Source organism: Neoarius graeffei, chromosome 5 (genome assembly GCF_027579695.1).
Source record: "Neoarius graeffei isolate fNeoGra1 chromosome 5, fNeoGra1.pri, whole genome shotgun sequence".
NCBI classification, from domain to species: domain Eukaryota; kingdom Metazoa; phylum Chordata; class Actinopteri; order Siluriformes; family Ariidae; genus Neoarius; species Neoarius graeffei.
This window is the reverse complement of record NC_083573.1, coordinates 79809523-79827406: the sequence shown is the minus strand read 5'-3', so window position 1 is coordinate 79827406 and position 17884 is coordinate 79809523. Positions and strand designations below refer to the sequence as shown.

Below are 17884 nucleotides of genomic sequence, written 5' to 3'. Positions count from 1 at the left end.
ATGGCTGAAGAATTTCATTTGTCACTCCCTAACCACCTTGATAAGTGTTCTTTCCTGTTCTGGGTATGAATTTAAACTGCAACCAGTGGTGAGTCTCAGGTCCAGGAGGACTTGAGTATTGGGGAAAGTGGAGTTACCCCTTAATCACCGTTGCTCCCAGGTCCGCTCTGCCCTGGAGTGGTAGCACCTGCCTGGGTTCTAGCTATGGGTTAAATAGTACATCACCAATAAGGTGCTGGCAGCAGGGCACTTTTCGGTGCAGTGTGGCAGATGAACCCAACAGGGTCAATGGCGCATCACCTGATGGCATGTGGAAGAGCCACTCAAACAGCTGATGGCTGGCATCACTCGGCAAGTCAGTTGTCACTGTGGGGTAACTTCCATACCCGTCAGGTCTGTGGCACTTTTGTGCACCACTTGGAATCAGGTCTGGAGGTCCAGGGAGATAACACGATGGGGGCACAACATTGTTTGTCTTACCTTACCGTGCTAGGTGCTTCATTAGGAGAGGAGAATAGCATACAAGAGCTCACAAGGCCAGACATTCCGTGGTGGCCCGCCCGGGCCATTCATGCCACCGCTGCAGGCGGCTCTGTCGCTCTGGTGCAGGCCTCGTGGCCCATCTGCGTTTCTGTGCATCCTAATGAAGCAGTCATCACCGCTAGAGATGGACAGCCAACAACAACAGGATAAGTGTTCTTTGGATTTCTGCTATCCTCAATACATCCACGTTTGATTTCTTTTCTGTCCATGATATTCACAGAATTCTTCTCAGGAACCACATTGCAACAGTTTCTTTGGCCAAGTCATTAGTTAGCTTTCAGAACTGTATTTTATTTATTTATTTTTATTTAGCCTTTATTTAACGAAGTTAATCCATTGAGATCAAAGATCCCTTTTACAAGGGAGACCTGGCCAAGACAGCAGCAACACAGTTTCAATAAAATAATCAGACAACACATAAACTAGCTACATTAAAACTAACTCATATCAAGCACTTGCACACACAGAGATTGGACTCTAAAGTTTTCACTAGTGCTTTAAATTCGATCAAGGATATGAGGTTTTGAAGTTGAAGTTCAGATTGTAAATTGTTCCAAGCATCAGGTGCGGAAAACCTAAAAGCTTTCCTTCCCAATTCAGTTCTTACTTTGGGAACAACAAATTGCAAAATGTCCATTGAGCGAAGATTATCACCTCCTTGTTTCTATTTTAGAAGAGAAGAGGGAATTTTGCCCAGAATGGGTTTGTAGATGAACGCATACCAGTGACTGAGGTGACGAACACATAAGGATGACCAACACACTTTCGAGTAGAGAACACAGTGGTGAGTAAAAGAAGCACAGTTTGTAATAAATCTCAGTGCCCCATGATACACACTCTCCAGCATGCGAAGACAATGAGCAGATGCATTCATATACAACATATCTCCATCATCAATAACGGGCAAAAAGGTCAATTCCACCAGGTTCTGTTTCGCATGAAAAGACAAGAGTCATCAGGAGATGACATATCCCCCCGGCCCCCACATGAAATCCCACTCCAAATTTTCTGAAGTTGAATTGGTTGCCATGGAAATATGGAAAAAAAAAAATCACAGAAATCCCAAAATATCAAAAGACCCAACTCCTCTAGTCACTTAATACAGCTGTGAGGTTTCGTGAAAAAAATTCCTCGTAGTTTTTGAGTTATGCTCCGGAAACTAAAATGTTTACAGACGCACGGACAGACAGACGGAGCGACAGCATTATATGCCGGGGGATAAAAAGCAAGACTTGTTTCTACAATGAAATCCTAATAAGAGCTTCAGGTTTTTTTTTTTTGCAACATATTGAATGCGCTCCTTAAAAGACAAATGGTCATCGATTAAAAGTCCTAGATATTTAAAAGTAGATACCGACTCTATTCGTTGACCATTTCTCATTAAAGTTTTCTCAGACAGTGCTGATCTTGCTGTTTCTGAAGTGGTAAAGAATATAAGCTTTGTTAACCGTAGTGTAATACTGACCACACATATGCTTTGAGGAGCCGAAATTTTGTACTTAGCATGCTGTTTCTGTTTGTAAAAGTAGGACTCATCTTACTGAAAGTGTTTTTTGATCCAGCGATTATTTGCTTTATTTCCTTTCCACATCTTCTGTCTGATGTTATGGTGAATCCAAGATATTTGAATTGGTTTGCTTTCTTGGGTGACACTCATTTCTATCCTTTAACACTAAAAGTGTTCACAACTCCAATTTGATTTCACACTCCTTTAACACTGCATCACTGACCCTGATGATAAAACACACGGCACATGGCTAATAGCTAACGTGAACTCATGCCGTCCCCAGAGGAATATGACACTCTTAAGCTAAAGGGCTTACGTCCCAGCGAGAGTATCCGGAGGAAGGATTATAACAATACACTCTTGCCACAGAATATCCCCAGGAAATATTAGCCTGGGCTGGAGGGGAATGCCTGAACATCACACCTGAATAAACAACATGGCTAATCATGGGAAGCCTGAAAAAGAAAAAAATCTCTGTGGAGGAAGACAGAATACTTAGCGCAATATTCTGTTGGAGTACCAATTGTTAGGGTTTTGCACCTGGTTCACTGGTATGATAAACCAGCAAACCCCCACTAGGCCACCAGGGGGATGACTCAAGTGCAGAGGTGTGAAGCGGAAGTAGAAAAGTATCAAAAAGGTTTATTTACAATATTTACAGTCCAACAAGTATAATCCAAAAAACTCAGAAGATGAATGGAAAAATAAGAAATATCCAAAGTACAAAACAAAAGCCAAAAAAACAGAAAAGAAAAGGCAAAAATACCAACGCTCAGAAGATCCAAAAAACAGTAAATACTAAGTTCAAAAAGTCCAAAAAGCAAAGCAAAGTGCAAAACCAAAAAGACAAAGGCAAGGAACATGGTACAGAGGTAACTGGAGCTAAACATAACAGCACAAAGACTCCGTGACAAGAGGACTGAACTCAGGGGTATAAATACACAAACTAATTAAGGACAGGGCGGGGCAGGAAACAGGCAATAAGACAAACACAAAACACAGAACACAGTGGCGACCTCTAGAAGCCAAAACAAACATGACAAGATGGAAATAACAGCGGCCTCTAGAGGCCAAAACAGTCCCAGTCCTAACAGGACCCCCCCCCCAGGAGCGTCTCCTGACGTTCCCAGGGCGATCCGGATGGGCCGAATGGAAGTCCCGGCATAGTCCTTTATCTAGAATGTCCCGGGCGGGGACCCAACAGCGTTCCTCAGGGCCATAGCCCTCCCAATCATTCATCATGGAAGTGGATGCCTCAGACAGTGGTGTCGGCGCGGTGCTCTCTCAATGCTCGGAAGGGAAGCTGCACCCCTGCGCTTACTTCTCCTACTGCCTGAGCCCTGCGGAGTCCCGCTATGATGTGGGGGATCGGGATAAACTTGCGGTAGAAGTTAGCAAATCCTAAGAACCGCTGAACCTCTTTGACGGACTTGGGAGTGGGCCAGTCCCGGACGGCCAGGGTCTTGGCTGGGTCCATTTGGAGTTGGCCTCTCCGTACAATAAACCCCAGAAAGGAGACCTCGGGAACATGAAATTCGCATTTCTGGGCCTTGGCGAACAGATTGTTCTGTAGCAGCCTCTGGAGAACCTGGTGGACATGGTGGCGGTGCTCCTGCACGGTCTTGGAAAAGATAAGGATGTCGTCGAGGTAGACAAAAATGTACAGGTTAATCATGTCCCTCAAGACGTCGTTGATTAGGGCCTGAAAAACAGCTGGTGCGTTGGTGAGTCCGAAGGGCATCACCTGGTATTCGTAGTGCCCAGACGGGGTGTTAAAGGCAGTCTTCCACTCGTCTCCCTGTCGGATACGGATGAGGTGGTATGCGTTCCGTAGGTCCAACTTGGTGAAGACGATGGCGCCTTGGAGCAGGTCGAATGCTGTGGACATCAGTGGAAGGGGATAGCGGTTGTGCACGGTGATCTTGTTCAGGCCCCTATAATCAATACATGGCCGGAGCCCCCCATCCTTCTTGCCGACAAAGAAGAAGCCGACACCAGCGGGTGAGGTGGAGGGTCGAATGAACCCAGAGGCCAAGGCCTCCTTGATGTACTCCTCCATGGCCTTGCGTTCTGGCTGAGAGAGGGAAAACAGTCTGCCACGAGGAGGGGTAGTCCCAGGGAGCAAGTCGATGGCACAGTCGTAGGCACGGTGCGGAGGGAGAACGGCGGCCCTGCTCTTACTGAAAACTTCCTTGAGATCCCAGTACTCTGTGGGAACTTGAGATAACTCGGTGAGATCGGGAGGCTCGGCAGGAGACACAGGAGAGCTAGAGAGCAGACAAGAGGCATAGCAAGCAGGACCCCGCTCCACAACCTGGCTAGTGACCCAGTCTAAACGAGGGTTGTGGCGGGTAAGCCAAGGAAGACCTAGAATAACTGGGAACTCAGGTGAAGGAATCAGGTGCAGGGATATTTCTTCCTTGTGACCTTGAGACTGGAGGAAGACTGGAGAAGTAACTTGGGTGACTCTTCCATCACCTAACGTTTGGCCATTGAGGGCAGACACAGACAGTGGGACTTCTAGAGGCGCAGTCGGGACATTGATGCTTTGGGCGAAGTGGATATCCATAAAGTTTCCAGCCGCCCCTGAGTCTAACAAGGCTTGACAAGAGTGGACGGACTCACCCCAGGAGATGGAGACCGGGATGTAGATTCCTTGGCCAGGGAGTCCGGGAGAGAGGGTAGGCCCCGTCACAACCCTCCCTCGGCTGGACGGGGTGGTCCTTTTCCCAAGAGCTCGGGACATGATGCTCGGAAGTGATCAGGTTTGTCACAGTAGATGCAGCACTTGTCCCTCCTTCTGCGCTCCCTCTCGGCTACGGAGAGACGAGTACGGCCAACTTGCATGGGCTCTGGACAGTCACTGGAGGAGGTAGACGGGCTCCAGGTAGAGGCAGGGAGGCCGGGGAGGCTCAGGACTTGGCGGCGTTCTCTCATCCTGTTGTCAAAGCGAGTAGAATGTGAGATCAGAGTTTCGAGGTCACTAGGGCATCCGATAGAAGCCAGACTGTCTTTGATGGGGTCAGACAGACCATGGTGGAAGGGTTCCATCCACTTATTGCTGCGAGGGTCCGGAACAAGATGGCGTAGTCTGCAACGCTTCCCTCCTGTCGGACAGACATGAGCTTCCTGGCTGCATCTTTACTGATGTCTGCCTGATCGAAGACCCGAAGCATCTCCTCCGTAAATAGCTTGAAGTCAGAACACTCGGGTCCCTGTCTTTGCCAGATGGCCGTTGTCCAAGCTCGTGCCTTACCAGCTAACAAGGTTATCACAAAGGCAATCTTGCGGCGATCCGTAGTGTAGGTGGTAGGCTGGAGCTCAAAGGTGAGTTGGCACTGGGTAAGGAACTCCCGACACTCACCGTGCCGTCATACCTCTGTGGTGCAGGAAGGCTGGGTTCGCGAGGTGAAGGAGGCAGCGTGGCGGGAGGCACTGGAGCGGGAGCCAGATCAGGATGAGGAGATGCAGGCAGAGGTGTCAGCCGTGCCAGGGTTTTCCCAATTTGCTGAAGCAGTTCCTCGTGGCGAGCAAGGGCTTCACGTTGGCTGGTGAGCGTACGTCCATGAGCATCCATGGTCGCTCCGAAGCATGTCAAAGCTGCCATAATTCCCTGAAGGTTGGCCAGGTAGACAGTTGAAGCAGCCTCTGCTGAGTCGGTCATGACGGAGTCTTTCTGTTAGGGTTTTGCTGGGATTTGAACCTGGTTCGCTGGTGTGATAATCCAGCAAACCCCCACTAGGCCAGCAGGGGGATGACTCAAGTGCAGAGGCATGAGGCAGAAGTAGAAAAGTATCAAAAAGGTTTATTTACAATATTTACAGTCCAACAAGTATAATCCAAAAAATTCAGAAGATGAATGGAAAAATAAGAAATATCCAAAGTACAAAACAAAAGGGGCGGCACGGTGGTGTAGTGGTTAGTGCTGTCGCCTCACAGCAAGAAGGTCCTGGGTTCGAGCCCCGGGGCCGGCGAGGGCCTTTCTGTGTGGAGTTTGCATGTTCTCCACGTGGGTTTCCTCCGGGTACTCCGGTTTCCCCCACAGTCCAAAGACATGCAGGTTAGGTTAACTGGTGACTCTAAATTGACCATAGGTGTGAATGTGAGTGTGAATGGTTGTCTGTGTCTATGTGTCGGCCCTGTGATGACCTGGCGACTTGTCCAGGGTGTACCCCGCCTTTCGCCCGTAGTCAGCTGGGATAGGCTCCAGCTTGCCTGCGACCCTGTAGAAGGATAAAGCGGCTAGAGATAATGAGATGAGAGATGAGACAAAACAAAAGCCAAAAAAACAGAAAAGAAAAGGCAAAAATACCAACGCTCAGAAGATCCAAAAAACAGTAAATACTAAGTTCAAAAAGTCCAAAAAGCAAAGCAAAGTGCAAAACCAAAAAGACAAAGGCAAGGAACATGGTACAGAGGTAACTGGAGCTAAACATAACAGCACAAAGACTCCGTGACAAGAGGACTGAACTCAGGGGTATAAATACACAAACTAATTAAGGACAGGGCGGGGCAGGAAACAGGCAATAAGACAAACACAGAACACAGTGGCGACTTCTAGAGGCCAAAACAAACATGACAAGATGGAAATAACAGCGGCCTCTAGAGGCCAAAACAGTCCCAGTCCTAACACCAATACTCAGCAAACAGGAAAATAGGAAAAATCCTTCTTTGTTAGCGTGTAAGGATCTAATCCCATTGAGTGGTTTCTATATCCCCTTCTTTTGAGTGTACTTCTTGGTTTTAATAACTTGCTTGTTTGCTGTACACAAACATGGCAGTAAGTTCTTGTGTTAATGGACCAGGCTCCACTTTTGGATCATTAATCCCTTTTGGCTGAGAATGACCTGCATGCATGGTTTTATGTTGGCTTCTGGCACATCCATACAGTTTTAAATACAATACCTACAATTAAAAACAGTTTGTTTTTATTGCATTTATTTAAGTCCTGGGCTCCCATCTGTAACAGGGAGTGATGTTGGGGGCAAGTAGCAAACCTTCACGTGGTGCCCCTGTTAATCTGTTCGCTGAGACCAATTGCTACACCTCGCTCAAACCCCCTACATCCTTTGGCGGTGGTAAAAGGATAAACCCTCAGTCCCGAAGATGAAGTTCGAGGTGACAAGTTTCAATGCAGAAGGACTGTCTGTGGCAAAGAAAGACTTACTCACCCAATTAGATACCGATGTACTTTGCCTCCAAGAGACACACAAAATAACAGCACCTCCAAAGATCCCGGGCATGCACCTTGTGATATTTCATGGCAGCCATGTCCACAGAAGTGCCATTTATGTACGAGACAAGACAATTGTAAACAACTGCTCTGACCACTCTGCTGATGGTTTGGAAATACTCAGAGTTAAGACTGATAAGATAACCATTACATCTGTTTATAAGCCGCCCCCTATCTCGTTCAAGTGGCCCCAAGACCTACTGACCGAAGACAGAGTGCACCTGGTCATCGGGGACTTCAACAGCCACAGTACCAACTGGGGATACAGCAACACCAACAAGGATGGCGAGCTTGTAGAGGAATGGGCTTTGGAAAGGAACCTAGTGCTTCTGAACAGAGCAAAGGATAAACCAGGGGTGTCAAACTCATTTTGGTTCAGGGGCCACATACAGCCCATCTGATCTCAAATGGGCCAGACCAGTAAAATAATTGCAAAATAACCTTTGTCAACTCCAAATCTTTAGTATTGTTTTTTCAGTAGGCTATACTTTATGCTTCAGCCTACATTTGTAGCCTACATAATCACTGATCACAAGGGATCTAGATTATTACACATTTATTCACAGAGAGGCCAATGGATTTGAAATAAAATGCATTTCACTCTCAAACAACTGGTTTTTTTTTTATACAGTTGAGTGAGTACATTTTTACATCTGACAACCTGAACCAACTCCCCACACTAAACTCAAGTGGGAGCGATGAAGAAAGTAGCCTAAACATCCTGCCTAAAATGTAAATGTGCAAATTTATGAAAAATTAAATTAACAAACATAAAAGTTATAGCAGTGCATGAGCAATACGATTAGGCTACATCAGATCAAACTATTTTGTAGGCTAGGCCTACTGAAGCTGAGAATGATATACTGCACAATATTCATTGTCTTTTAAAGTGAAACCAGAGTACGTAATCTTATTTTCAAAGAACTGCATTCTTCAGACTGCAAACATTTGTGAACATTACAAGAATTAGGCCCAGGCCTTAATGCTGATTAACCTCCCTCCCCGCTTTCTCTCACCAAGTCTATCGGCTGCTGCTGGCTCCTGACACTTGGCATCTTTTAGCCTTCACGAGGGCATCAATATCAGGTTTCAAATCCTGAGTAGCAGCACATTTCACAATGTCATTCAAGTGTGCGTTTGATAACCTTGAGCGGTGCTTTGTTTTGTTGAGGTTCATAACAGAGAATGCCTGTTCACAAAGATAGGTAGTCCCAAACATGGATAAAACCTTTGCAGCCAGGGATGTTAATTTGGGGTACCCTGGCAAGAGATATTGATAAAACGTGTCTAAGCCCACCGACGCAAATTTCTGGTTCATATCGGAATCACATTGCAAGTCAATTATCTCGAGTTGGATGTCAGCGGGCATATCAGAAGCATTGACTGTAAATGGCGAGCGAAAAAAGGCAAATTCATCCTCAAGTTCACTGAAAACCTGAAATCTCTGCTCGAACTCCTGCAGCAATTCTGTTATCTTGTCTTTGTACTGATCCAAATCAGCATTATGTTCGGTCGCACGCATAGCTGTGAGCAATGGGAAATGAGAGGTGTCACCGTTAGATAGCTGTGTCTCCCAGAGTGACAGTTTCAACTTGAATGTGCGTACGCTATCGTAAAACTGAGTGACAACTTTTCTGTGGCCTTGCAACATTTTGTTAAGATTATTCAGGTGCTGTGTAATATCCACCATAAAGGCCAGATCCCACACCCATTCCGGGCATTTCAATTCCTCTACTGGTCTGCCCTTTTTCTCCATGAACTGTCCAATTTCCTCTCGTAGTTCAAAGAAACGTTTGAGTACGGCACCTTGGCTTAACCACCGTACTTCAGTGTGGTATGGTAAGCCAGCCGGAATGTAATTATCACTGAGAAAACAGTCAAACTGACGGTGATTCAGACCTCGCGCTCTGATGAAATTTACAGTTTGCACAACCACACTCATAACATGATCCATTTTTAGTGTTTTACAACACAACGCAGGCGGCACGGTGGTGTAGTGGTTAGCACTGTCATCTCACAGCAAGAAGATCCGGGTTCAAGCCCCGTGGCGAGGGCCTTTCTGTGCGGAGTTTGCATGTTCTCCCCGTGTCCCCATGGGTTTCCTCCGGGTGCTCCGGTTTCCCCCACAGTCCAAAGACATGCAGGTTAGGTTAACTGGTGACTCTAAATTGACCGTAGATGTGAGTGTGAATGGCTGTCTGTGTCTATGTGTCAGCCCTGTGATGACCTGGCGACTTGTCCAGGGTGTACCCCGCCTTTCGCCCATAGTCAGCTGGGATAGGCTCCAGCTTGCCTGCGACCCTGTAGAACAGGATAAAGCAGCTAGAGATGATGAGATGAGATGAGACAACACAACACCTCCTGGTGCAAAATACAATGAAATGCCCAAACATCTTGTCCTCTGTTTGCAGCCTGCACTTTCTCTCTGAATTTTGTCACAACGCCTGCCTTTCTCCCGACCATTGATGGGGTGCCATCTGTAGCCAAACTGACAGCACAGGACTAGTCTACTCCGACCTTGTCCAGCGCTCTAACGAGAGAGCTGAATATGTCATTCGCTGTTGTAGTGTCCTTCATAGGCACCAACTCAAGGAACTCCTCAGTGACGGTCAAAGTCTCATCAACACCACGAATAAATATGCACAGTTGTGCAACATCTGTGACATCGGTGCTCTCATCAATTGCAACCAAAAATGCAATAAATGACTTGATTTTGTCATTCATTTGGCTGCCCAAGTGTCGTGAGAGATCTTCAACCATATCTGCAATAGTGTTCCTCGATAGACTAATGTTGGCAAAGGCAGAATGCTTTTCAGGGCACACGACTTCTGCAGCCTTCAGTATGCATTTTTTCATGAGTTCACCATCAGAAAATGGCTTGGATGCTTGCACCAACTCGTTTGCAATAAGGTAGCTAGCTTTCACTGCTCCATCGCTGACCTCACGGCTGCGAGTAAATGCAGACTGCTGTTTCTTCAGACCAGCTAACAATTCGTTTATCTTCTCTTTTCTTAATTGTCCATACAAATTGTGAAATTTTTCTTTATGATGAGTCTCATAGTGGCGCTGAATATTATATTCTTTGAGCACTGCAACCTGTTGATTACATACCAAGCACACTGGTTTTGTATTCACCTCTGTGAATAAATAATACTCAGTCCATTTTTCCTGACAAACTCTGCACTCTACATCAACTTTTCTTCTTTTTGACAAAGACATTTTGGTAATGGGGTATCACTCTTGATAATTTTGATAGCAACTTAATAGTGGTGAGGCAAGACTGCCATTCATGGAATCAGACAGCATATCTGGGCATGTTGCTAAAATGTGCTGTTTATTTCCTGATCTCTTGTTATGTCAGTGCTGCTTTTTTTGGCTGCCCCTAGCGGCTGAATTGAGCATTTTGGTTGTTTCTTTAAAAATTCATAAGTTGTCAAAGGAATGGGCTAGAGATTTACTTTTTTTTGACATCCTTAGAAATGTTTTCTCTACAAGTCTGGGGCCAGATTAAACCATCTAGCGGGCCGAATCCGGCCCGCAGGCCATATGTTTGACACCCCTGGGATAAACCATCCTTTCTTAGTGCCCTCTGGCAAAAAGGCTATAACCCAGATTTGGCCTTTGTGTCCTCTCGACGCCACCAGAACTTTCAGAAGTCAGTACAAGATCCCATACCTAAGTCTCAACATAGACCCATCACAGTGCATCCTACCCCTGTCGTCAACCCTATCATCAACAGAAAGCCACAACCCAGGTTCAACTACCGGAGAGCCAAGTGGGAAGACTTCACGTCAGACCTGGAAGAAGGAATAGAAGACATAGACCCAACACCTGAAGGCTATGAATCTTTCCAAAGACTCATCTGGGACGCTGCGAAGGACATCATCCCTCGCGGATGTAGGAAGCAGTACATCCCTGGCCTAACTGACACCAGCAAAGAAATTTACGACAGGTACATTGAAGCCTATGACACTGACCCATTTGCCGAAGAAACTATTGAACTTGGAGAAAACCTACTAGCATCACTTAGTGAAGCAAGATAGGAACGCTGGCAAGAAACCATCGGCAGGTTGGATATGACACACAACAGTAAGAAGGCTTGGAAGACCATCAAAAAACTAAACTCTGACCAGGAGCCAGATCAACGTATTGCAGCAGTGACCCCAAACCAAGTAGCAAAACAACTACTAGACAATGGAAAACCCCACAACAAGGAACGTGGCTACGTTAAAAGGATGAAAGAAGACATGAGACGCGTCCTTGAAGAAAGTGACGAAATCTTCTTCCCCTTTTCCCGCGACGAGCTCCTTGCTGGTCTGAAACACCTAAAAACCGGCAAAGCATCAGGACTTGATGGAATCACTGCAGAGATGATCAAACACTTCGGTGACAAAGCCTTAGACTGGCTACTAGAGTTGTTCAACAATTGCGCTAATGGTACTCACCTACCCAAGATGTGACGATGCGCAAAGATTGTAGCTCTGTTGAAACCCAACAAAGACCCAAAGATGCCAAAGAGCTACCGACCAATATCACTTCTCTGCATACTTTTTAAGTTGTATGAACGACTGGTAATGACCCACATCAAGCCCAGTGTCGAGGAACAACTCTGCCGTGACCAGTGTGGATTTAGAGAAGGGTGGTTGTGCAAGTACTAAATCTTACACAGTTCATCAGAGATGGCTTTGAGGCCGGTAAGATAACTGGTGCTGTATTTGTTGACCTCACGGCTGCCTACGACATGGTAAACCATCGAGCTCTACTGACTAAAGTAGCCCGCATGATCAAGAACACAAAAATTGTCTGCATCATAGAGTCACTCCTGACAAACCGCCACTTCTTCGTTGAAATGGATGGCAAACACAGTCGATGGAGAGCACAGAAGAACGGTTTGCCACAGGGTTCAGTATTAGCCCCAATGCTCTTCAACATTTACACAAATGACCAGCCTGCCTTCAACAACATCCGAAGGTTCATCTATGCAGATGACCTCTGCCTGGCTACCCAGACAAGAAGTTTTGAGATCATTGAGAAACGTCTCACAGATGCCCTGAAGACACTAACGGGATACTACAGATCATGGTTCCTGAACACTTACCCAGGCAAGACCCAGGTCTGCACCTTCCACCTAAACAACCGAGCTGCATCTAGGAAATTTAGAATCATGTGGGAAGGGAAAGAACTAGAAAAAACACTCTACCCAGTGTACCTTGGTGTCACCCTCGATAGGACCTTGTCCTTCAAAAAGCATGTTGCTAAGCTCCGGAGGAAAGTATCCACCCACAACAACCTTCTCGACAACCTTGCCAACTCCAGCTGGGGTGATGACCCCAACACCCCCAAGCAGTCCGCGCTGGCGCTGTGCTATTCAACAGCTGAGTACTGCGCTGCAGTATGGGAGAGGTCAGCCCATGCTTCCAAGATCGACGTAGAGCTCAACAGAGCCTGTCGCACCATCACAGGCACCCTGAAAGCTACTCCCTTGCCAGAACTGTACAAACTATCAGGTATTTGCCCACTTGGTATACGCCGAGAAGCTCAAGCGAGAATGGAGCATGACAAGCAACTGAACGACCCCAGACACCCACTACACAGACATCAGGAGGTCCCCCAACGGCTGAGATCACGTCACAGCTGCATGACGGTTCAAGGCCTAGGTGTAGTACCACCAAAAACCTTCAAGATGGAGAGGTGGAAGGAGAATGACTCAAACAATGAGTTATTACCTCCCCCTAGCGAGACACTTCCCCCGGGAGCAGACCTACCGAGGAGGGACTGGGTCACGCTCAACAGAGCCAGATGCAAGGTAGCTAGGACCGGTGACAACATGCTGAGATGGGGTAAATCTACAAATGCAGTCTGTCCCTGCAGGGAAGACCCCCAAACCATACAGTACCTTCTACATAACTGCGAACTTGGTCCGACCTGCTCAGACGGCGATCTCCGGGAGGCCAACGAGACAGCCAGTCGCTGGATCCAGAGTTGGAGCGACAAGATATGATGATGATGAGGGAGTGATGTCGCATCCCATTAATACACTTTACAACAGATTATTAGATTCTAATAGACTAGAGGAGCCAAAATAATTGGGGTTCTTTTTTTAATGGGCCCCAACTCGTTACAAGTATGAATAAGTGGACCTTAAAGCAGAAAAGGTTGTCTTAAATAATGTATCATGTAAATGCAGCATAATGGGTTTGCCAGTCCTCTCTCAGCAAGTTGTATCACTTACAACGATACTGTGTGTCATTATTTTTTCTAAGTATCATGTTATATTTTTGTCATACTTCCCGTCCCCATAACAAGGATTTAAGAGGTATTTTAACAGGCATGGCTCTTCCCTGACATTCTAATTCTTTTATTCATGACTGTAAAAGCTGATGGAGAAAATATATTCTTCAAAATATTTTTGAATCATTAATTCATTTTCAGTGTGTGCATTATCATGGTCATGGCTGCTGTGTATCTAGAGCTTATCACATTATCACTAGGTGCAGGAACACACCCTGGATGGGACGCTGGTCTATTGCAGGGCATCATACACACACTTAAATCAACCAGCATGTTTTTGGAAGTTGGGAGGAAACCAAGTTCAAGGGAGAAAATCCACAGAGAAACAGGGAGAACGCGTGAAACTTTGCACAGATAACCTGTTAAACCCGAGCTCAGGTTTAAACCAGGGATCACCGAGCCTACATGCTGCATCTGATTTTTTAATGATTCTGTACCTAATGTAATTACAGACTGGGAAATGTGCCATCAGCGCTCTGAGACAGTCCTGCTCTCACCTCTGGTTTCTCTGGCAGGGGTTGGGTGAGCAGGGTCCTGTACTCCTGCACGAGCCAAACACAAACTGATTGTCTTGGAAGCCCATACAGCGTGCCACACAGGCACTGGGATACGTGCGTCCATTACGGGCACACACTGGAACAAAATGATCAGGACAGCTACATGGAAGACCTGAAAGAGAGAAGAAGAAACAGAGGAAGTAACAGGAAGTAAACTGGAAGCCTGAAAGACTGGAGAAGCAGTGAAGCATGTATACACACACCTGTAAAAGCCCGGCGGGGCTCGCCTGAGCTGTCTAGACTGGGGCACTGTGGTGGGAAGCAGATGGTTTCTCCAGCGGAGCAAAAGCAGGATTTACAGTCCACCTTGAATGATGCTCCATGACCTTTAAGACACAATCTGGTTCAACTGGAGTGTATAGCTTCAAACACTTTTTTGCCTACAGCTTCATGACATTACATTACATTAATGGCATTTAGCAGACGCTCTTATCCAGAGCGACATACAACATACCCAGAGCAGCCTGGGGAGCAGTTGGGGTTAGGTGCCTTGCTCAGGGGCACTTCAGCCATTCCTGCTGGTCCAGGGAATCGAACCAGTGACCTTCTGGTCCCAAAGCTTCTTCTCTGGCTTCCACAGTTTTTGTATTGCTGTTTTTACGAATAAATATCTAAATCCTTTAACTCTAAGTGTTTATATTTACATTAATGACCCCTACAACATAGTAGAATAATATTTCTCCTTTCTATCTAGTCCAGTGCAAACATCAACAGCATTTCAAACTATTTACTTGCTGCACAATAAAAAGTGGTTTAGCAACTGAACAAAAGTACATTTCCGGAAGGTTTCCCTTACACAGCCATGTAAAGCTAACTGATAGCTCTCTGTAAAGTTGTTAGGATATCAGTGGAACAAACCTGCTACAAGGTATGGACTAAAGGTTAGAGAAGCAGCTTTAGGACCAAAAGGTCACTGGTTTGATTCTCTGGACCAACAGGAATGGCTGAAGTGCCCTTGAGCAAAGCACCTAACCCCATACTGCTCCCCAGGCTGCTCTGGGTATGTTGTACGTTGCTCTGGATAAGAGCATCTCCTAAATGCCATTAATGTAGTGTAATGTAATAACACTCTGCACAAATCCCTATTATTCTTGATGGTATTTCAATTTCCTTACATAATGCTCATAAAGCCTGGCCATGTACAGTAATCCTATGTCAAAATGAGGCCATGGCTTACAGTGCTTTATGAAACAAATCTGTCATAAACAAACCTAAAATGGCCAATCCACGAAAAGGTCAAGTTTAAAATAAGCATGAAAATCATTAAATTTCAAACCAACCACCAAAATTAATTTACTTTTCAACATAGCACAGATGCTCATAAATAAAACTCTGTCTTCAATTATACGGTAAGCGACTGTCCATAACAATATTTGTTTACTTCTCTTCCTCATCTTCATGAAAATAAATTATATATTTATTTTACATGTTGAGGAGTGTTGTGTTTCTAGCACAATATCACTCCAAATTTTCAGAAACGGTGGTGATTAAAAATATCAGGGCCTGCAGGTTAAATATTTCAGTTGTTTTTGCAAGTGACAAGACACCACTAGGTGGCAGCCTCAAATGGCACATGCTTCTCGAGGCAGTCGAATGCGTGAATCAATCATTTCCAGCTCGTGCCAAGGAGGGGCAAGTCTCTCAAAAAGCTCCTCGGTGACATTTCAGGCCTTCCAAAAGGAGACCACAGGAAGGAAATTCCAGCATGCGGTGGCTTTTACTCTTCTCCTTTAATGTAATGTTTTGCTAAGGGATTCTTTCAGATGAGTGAGAGGGCTGAGGGCTGCGTTTGCTCTCGCGTTTGTTGTTTTTTCTTTGAATCCAAAGAGAACAAAGGCCTTTCTCCTTTTAACCAAGATAATTATTCTGCAATCATCACATGATTGCGCTCTGTTAACAATTACATACTCATTTTTTTCTCATGATTTTCTCACGACGTTTTTCATGTCATGATCGAGTAAAAACTTGACAACAAAAAGTTAATATAATGCAAGTCTTTCACTTCTCACTTTTCCTCTGTCCACCGATGGTGCAGGTCTTGGTGGTGTCGATGCAAGGCATCTCTGCGCAGTTTTCCAGCCGCCCGCTGTGTCCGCAGGTGCACACCTCGTAACAGCCTACCTGGCCGCTGCGCACTGGAACCTGGATCCGAGCCTCCACGTGCACTAGGAATTCAGAAGCTTCACCCAGTTTGCAGCCTGCCACCGGAAAGAGTTCCCATTTTTATTTAAAGACATTACCTCAACTAGGCACTGGTGACCAACTACAACCCCAATTCCAAAAAAGTCGGGATGCTGCGTAAACTGTAAATAAAAACAAAATGTGATCATTTGCAAATCATGGAAACCCTACACTTCATTGAAAATAGTACAAAGACAACATATCAAATGTTGAAACTGAGAAATTGTATTGCTTTTTGAAAAATATATGCTCATTTTGAATTTGATGCCAGCAACATGTTTCAGAAAGTTGGGACAGGGGCATGTTCACCACTGTGTTGCAGCACGTCTACTTTTAACAACACTCTGTAAATGTTTGGGAACTGAGGAGACCAATTGCTGTAGTTTTGAAAGAGAAATGTTGTCCCATTCTTGCCTGATATACGATTTCAGTTCCTCAACAGTTTGGGGTCTCCTTTGTCATATTTTGCGCTTCATAATGTGCCAAATGTTTTAAATGGAAGACAGGTCTGACTGCAGGCAGGCCAGTTTAGCACCTGGACTCTTTTACTACAGAGCCATGCAGTTTTAATATGTGCAGAAAGCGGTTTGGCATTGTCTTGCTGAAAGAAGGAAGGCCTTCCCTGAAAAATATTTTGTTTGGACAGCAGCATATTGCTCTGAAATGTGTGTATATATATATATATATATATATATATATATATATATATATATATATATATATATATATATATATAATTCAGAATTAATGATGCCTTCCCAGATGTACAAGCTCCCCATGTCATGTGCACTAATGCACCCTCATACCATCACAGATGCTGGCTTTTGAACTGTGCACTGATAACAAGCCGAATGGTCCCTCTCCTCTTTAGCCTGGAGGACGTGGTGTCCATGATTTCAAAAAAGAATTTCTACTTTTGATTCGTCAGACCTCGGGACAATTTTCCACTTTGCCTCAGTCCATTGTAAAAGAGCTCGGGCCCCGAGAAGGTGGTGGTGTTTCTGGATATTGTTTATATATGGTTTTAACTTGCATTTCTGGATGCAGTAATAGACTTTTTTTTCACAAACGATGATTTTCTGAAGTGTTCCTGAGCCCATACAGTGATTTCCACTATAGACATGTGTCTGCTTTTAATCCAGTGTCACCTGAGGGCCTGAAGATCACAGGCATCCAATATCAGTTTTCAGCCTTGTCTCTTGCATACAGAGATTTCTCCAGATTCTGAATATTTTAATGATATTATGTACCATAGATGATGTGATTCCCAAATTCTTTGCAATTTTACATTGAGGAACGTTATTCTTAAATCGTTGCACTGTTTGCCCACATAGTCTTTCACAGAGCGGTGAACCCCTCCCCATCTTTACTTCCAAGAGGCTCAGCCTCTCTGTGAGCTCTTTTTATATCCAATCATGTTACTGACCTGTTGCCAATTAACCAGATGAGGTTTTTTTGCTTTTTTTTTTAGCATTACACAACTTTTTCAGTCTTTTGTTGCCCCGTCCCAACTTTTTTGAAACGTGTTGCTGACATCAAATTCAAAATGAGCATATATTTTTCAAAAAACAA

General features: G+C 45.2%; 1 protein-coding gene across 2 annotated transcripts in view; it reads right to left on the bottom strand.

The window, feature by feature from the left end:
* The window catches only part of reck (reversion-inducing-cysteine-rich protein with kazal motifs), a 193917-nt gene that overhangs the window by 37167 nt on the left and 138866 nt on the right, over positions 1-17884 (bottom strand). For both annotated transcript variants that reach the window (XM_060922458.1, XM_060922457.1), the window contains exons 14-16: positions 16141-16329; positions 14335-14457; positions 14072-14243 (exon numbers count right to left, since the gene is read on the bottom strand). In XM_060922458.1, coding sequence (XP_060778441.1) covers positions 14072-14243; positions 14335-14457; positions 16141-16329 — 484 coding nt within the window. The remainder of the gene's footprint in view (positions 1-14071; positions 14244-14334; positions 14458-16140; positions 16330-17884) is intronic.